This window comes from Bos javanicus, chromosome 15 (genome assembly GCF_032452875.1).
Source record: "Bos javanicus breed banteng chromosome 15, ARS-OSU_banteng_1.0, whole genome shotgun sequence".
Taxonomy (NCBI): domain Eukaryota; kingdom Metazoa; phylum Chordata; class Mammalia; order Artiodactyla; family Bovidae; genus Bos; species Bos javanicus.
The window spans coordinates 49,075,639-49,081,164 of NC_083882.1; the positions used below are offsets into that span (position 1 = coordinate 49,075,639).

General features: G+C 41.8%; 1 protein-coding gene and 1 pseudogene across 1 annotated transcript; one reads left to right on the plus strand and one right to left on the minus strand.

Annotated features, from left to right (window-relative positions):
- On the minus strand, positions 1–963 carry LOC133261000 (olfactory receptor 52R1-like). The gene has a single exon (XM_061439609.1). It carries the CDS (start codon positions 955–957, stop codon positions 1–3), a length of 957 nt encoding a protein of 318 aa, XP_061295593.1. The 5' UTR covers positions 958–963.
- Positions 964–3,633: 2,670 nt separating this feature from the next.
- LOC133261303 (cytochrome c-like) lies at positions 3,634–4,037 on the plus strand (annotated as a pseudogene).
- The last annotated feature ends 1,489 nt before the right edge of the window (positions 4,038–5,526 follow it).

Genomic DNA, 5,526 nt, shown 5'->3' on the forward strand with positions numbered 1-5,526 from the left:
CTATGCTTTGAGTTGGGAGTCTTTTCTACAACATCCTTTAACCCTGTCCCTGATCTGTTTGGTTCTAACTCCATAGATGATGGGGTTGAACATGGGAGGTACCAGGAGATAGAGAATAGCAAACATGACATGTACTGCTCGGGGCACATGATGTCCAAAGTGATGGGTGAGAAAAGTAAAGAGGGCTGGGATATAAAGAGCCAAGATGACACAGATATGGGAAGCACATGTGCCAAAAGCCTTGAGCCAGGCTTCACCTGAGGGTAACCCCAGAACAGTTCTCAAAATTATTACATAGGATACACTGATGATGATAATATCAAAGCCAACTACAGAGAAGGCCACAAAAAGTCCATATGCACGATTTACTCTAGTGTCAGCACACACCAACTTCAGCACAGCCATGTGCTCACAGTATGACTGGGGGATTATCCGACTAGGGCAGAAGGGCATCCTGGACACCAAGAAGCAGAAAGGACTCACCCATAGCAGCCCTCTCATCATCACACCTCCCCCCAGTTTACCTACAACAGATGGGGTCAGGATACTAGAGTGATGCAGTGGGAAGCAGATAGCCACATAACGGTCCACGGCCATAGCCATGAGCAATCCAGACTCCACCGAAGAAAAGGCATGGATGAAGAACAACTGGATGAGGCAGGTTTGGTATTCAATCTCATGATCATGAAACCAGAATATGGCCAGCATTTTAGGTTGTGTGGAAATGGAGAGGACCAGGTCAGTGGTAGCCAGCATGGCCAGAAAGAGGTACATGGGCTCATGCAAGGTGGGATCAGTTCGGATTACATGAAGGAGAGTGATATTGCTGACTAGAGCCACAACATACATGGCACAGAATGGAAAGGCAACCCCAAACTGGGAATTCTCCAATCCTGGGATCCCAAGCAGGATGAAGGACACAGGATGAGAAGAGCTATTCCGTGAAGTCAACATCATAGGATGGTTAATGTTTCTCCATTGGAAAGGTGATCTAGTCTCTGCAGGTGATAGCATTAAAGTAAATTATTATTATTATTTATAATCCTTTGGATGGAAGAACTGGGCTTAATGGTAAGCTACAATGAATTCAACTATTTTAATAAATAAAATTTTGCAATATAATACATTGCTAACTTTCATTTTATTTCATATTTATGTCCTTGAAAATAGGGTCAGAACATGCTTGTTCCAAGTACAATATTTTATAAATTTTGAAAGTAGAATCTGCTGAAGGTAAACTATCTTGGAAAATAATGTCATAGTAATTCTTTCCCTCTGTTTGATTTATAACCAACAACCAATTCACTTAACCTTTCTCATAGATCCCTCCATCACACTTGGGAAGCCCTGCCTCAGGGAAGCAGTTGATTCACTACACCACACCAATGAACCCATTCCTGGGGACCCAGGCTCTGTGGATGTGGGGAGCAGTGATCTGCCCTTGCCCTTCCCACTGGAAAAGGGCTCCTGCTTGTTCAAGGGGGACAAGTATGCAGGCGACAACTATGCGGAGGACCCCACCATCTCCCTGCTGTTAGGTTTTAGACTCCCAAAGCTAAGGACCCCAGCATCTCCTTAGGCCCCAGGAGGGAGGTTGGCCTGTACTTTCCCTCTGACCTCTCCCAGGACAGGGCTGGTCTCTGGGAGATACAATGAGCACACTAGCCAAGGGCACCAGGCTGGTTAGAGGTTGAGTCAGGTCTCGACCCCCTGTGCCCTGTCTTTCTCTGGACTTCATACACACTTGGACTGACCAGTGTTGTGGGTATTCAGACTCAATGAATTTGTATTTTACATGAGAATCTCCTTTTCTTCTTCTGCAGAAATATTCAGATATACACACAGGCAGACATCCAGATGAGACAGGCAGAATTGTATAAAAACAAACAAACAAACAAACAAAAACAGGCTCCATGCTGTAGCCTCCTACGTCAGAATTCAAAGAACAGCAACAATACAACACTTGGGCCACTTTTCAGGGTAGGAAGTCAGTTTGGAAAACTCTTTGGCTTAAAGCCCCTAAGCAGTTTATTTAGTGACACTGAGTTAGTTTTGACTCTAAAACAATTACTATGAGGATTTGACTCAAAGGTATCTGATTGAACAATTGTGTACGGTTTGTGTAAGGAATTTAGTGTATGGCTCTTCCTAGTTGTAGTATCATCAAACTTTTTCTGTAAAAGGTCAAATCATCAATATTGTAGGCTTTGTGGGCCATAAAATCTCTGTTACAACTAATCAGCTTAGCTGAGTAGCATGAAAGCAGTCATAGTTGATATATAACCTGTGAGTGTGGCTGTGCTCCAACAAAAGTTTATGCACAAAACCATGATGCAAAGTGGAGCTGGTGCAGGCTGTAGTTTTCCAATTCCTGTCCTAAGTGTTAAATTTCATGAAGTCATCCCTGAGTCGTGCTCTATTCCTAGAACCTGTGCTTTGTGATGAAAAGGACTTTAATCAATGCCGACTGAAGAAACTAACAAATAAAGGTCATTATTCAGTAGCAATGGAGTCATTAACCAATCAACCATTTCTTAAAATGTCCTGACAGAACACCCCTCTTGAACACCATGAGCATAAGACAGTTATGTCCATTTCTCATACTGTGGTTGCTCTGCTGGCCAGGGGAGGACTTTGTGAACATCATTCTCTACTAATATTTGCTAGCATTATATGGGGGTAATCTTACTGTTTCATCCCACATGTGAACACTACCTAACTCAGAGTAAGTGACACAAAAACTCACCTGGTTCTTACCTACCACACTCACACTATTTACTCTCAGTTGATCTATCCTTTGTTTGAAAGAATTAGCTCTTACCTCCTTCATAACAGAAGTATATAGACAAGAAGAGTATCTTTTCAAAATCCCTTTAACAAATCAACTCTGGGTATGGACAAATGTTTCATTCCAGATCCAGTAGTTAAAAAAAAAAGAAAAGAAAAGATTTCTGGAAGATCTAAAATAATTATGATCTTCTCTAGATTTTTAACATTATTAAAGAAGTGGGGCTCAGACCTTATCGTTCTCTAACTTGAAAACTTTACCATCATTCATAGATAATAGCTATTGTTGTTTAGTTGCTAAGTCATGTACAACTTTTTTGGGACCCCATAGAATGTAACCTGCCAGGCTCCTCTGTCCATGGGATTTTCCAGGCAAGAATACTGGAATGGGTTACTATTTCCTTCTCCAGGAGATCTTACTGACTCAGGTATCAAACTCATATCTCTTGCACTGGCAGGTGGATTCTTTACCACTGAGCCAAAAGCAAAGCTCAGATAATAGCTATGGTCCATCTGAGTGTTCAGTTGTGTCCAACTCTTTCTGATTATATGGACTATGGCCCACCAGGTCCCTCTGTCCATGGAATTTTCCAGACAAGAATGCTGGAGTAGGGTGCCATTTCCTCCTCCAAGGAATCTTCCTGACCCAGGGATTGAACCCACGTCTCTTGCATTGGCAGGCAGATTCTTTACCACTGAGCCACCTGGGAAGCCTGATAATAGTTATAGGTTTGCTCAAAACAAACACTCCTATCTATGATAGGGTGACAATAGAGAGACTTAGAAGGATGTTCTGCTTGTGAGCAGGAACCTCTTGGTCACATGAGGAGACAGAACAACTTAAATATGGGTGATGTTGAGAAGAACAAGATTTTTCTTCAGAAGTGTGCCCAGTGCCATACTGAGAAGGGAGGCAAACATAAGACTAGGCCAAATCTCCATGATCTGCTTGGGTGAAAGACAATTCAGCCTGTTGCGTTTTCTTACACAGATGCCAACAAGAACAAAGGCATCACCTGGGGAGAGATGCTGATGGAGTACTTGGTGAATTCCAAGAAATACATCCCTGGAACAAAAATGATCTCTGCTGGCATTACGAAGGGAGAGAGGGAAAACAGGATAGCTCATCTGAAAAAAGATACTAATGAGTAAATCAGACAGGCTTGTGGCTGAATGAATATGATCAGATTTTCAAATTTTGATAGTAATTCTGGTTTAGCAAGTATTATCACTCTTTCCCCCTTCTAAAGAGATGATTGAACTTGATTGAAGAATGCTAAGCTTTTCAGGGAAATGGTGAATGTTATCTCAAACCCTATGGGAGACTGACTTTGACTTTATATTCAGATTTCTATAATTGGCTATATTAATATAAATATTGAGAAGATCCCTTCACTGTCTCATAGAACAGAGTAAGCTTCACCTGATTTCAAGTTCTGCTCATTAGCCTGTCAAGGCAAGGGCTGAAGATACACTGACAGTGTTCACTTTATCTTTTTGTTTTATTAAATTGTGCCAATTTAAGGGCTTCCTGGGTGGCTCAGTTGGAGAAGGCAATGGCACCCCACTCCAGTACTCTTGCCTGGAAAATCCCATGGACAGAGGAGCCTGGTAGGCTGCAGTCCATGGGGTCACGAAGAGTCGGACACAACTGAGAAACTTCACTTTCATGTATTGGAGAAGGAAATGGCAACCACTCCAGTGTTCTTGCTGGAGAATCCCAGGGATGGCGGAGCCTGGTGGGCTGCTGCCTATGGGGTCACGCAGAGTCAGGCATGACTGAAGTGACTTAGCAGCAGCAGCAACAAGTGGCTCAGTGGTAAAGAATCCTCTGCCAAAGCAGGAGATGCAGGAGACATGGGGTTCAATCCCTGGGTTGGGAAAATACTCTGGAATAGGAAATGGCAATCCACTGCAGTATTTTGCCTGAGAAATCCCATAGATAGAGGAGACAGGTGGGCTGCAGTCCATGGGGTCTCAAAGAGTGTAGCATGCCTAAGCAGCAGAGTGCACACACATGCCAATTTAATTAAAATATTCTGTGTAAAAATTTCCTTTTACTTAATGAAAGACATTTTAGTGTGGTTTATATTTAGCATCAAATAAAGAGCATTTAACACTACTGACATTTTATAGATGATCTTTAAGATCAGAAGCTTTTAAATTCACTGAGACAAAATATGTTACAAACTTTACTTGTGAATTCTTTATAAGATCTAATCTGACTGTTGTAACTTGGGATTATCTTTCAAACAAAGACGCTGTTCAGTAACACAACTGTTGAACTACTGTATGCATGTGATTGATAAAGGTGCTTTTGACTACTCATTAGAAGGATTCAACTAGAAGAGATATATAATTACCCAAAATCTGTAAATTATCTAATCATAGCTTAGGCTTAAAAACAAAATCACAGATCACTAAAAAAGAAAGAAAATTTAGAAATACATACATATTATCTGGGCACTTAGGTTTTGTTTTATCCCCATCTGCCTGGCCTGACCTTCCCAAACAGTCATATATTCTCTTTGAGCTAGAGGCTCCCTCCTTCCCTTCTGTTTACCGCTTGTGTGTCACCCTCCACCTGTATGGACATAGTCACTGACACTGAAGGTCACCTGGAGAAGAATGCTTGGGCCATCGCACTCTTGCATTGGGCCTGGCGAAGATGCTGACTAAAGATGCAATATATCAAAGTGAGTATTAATTGCTTTGATTAATTGTAGAAGGCATTGCTAT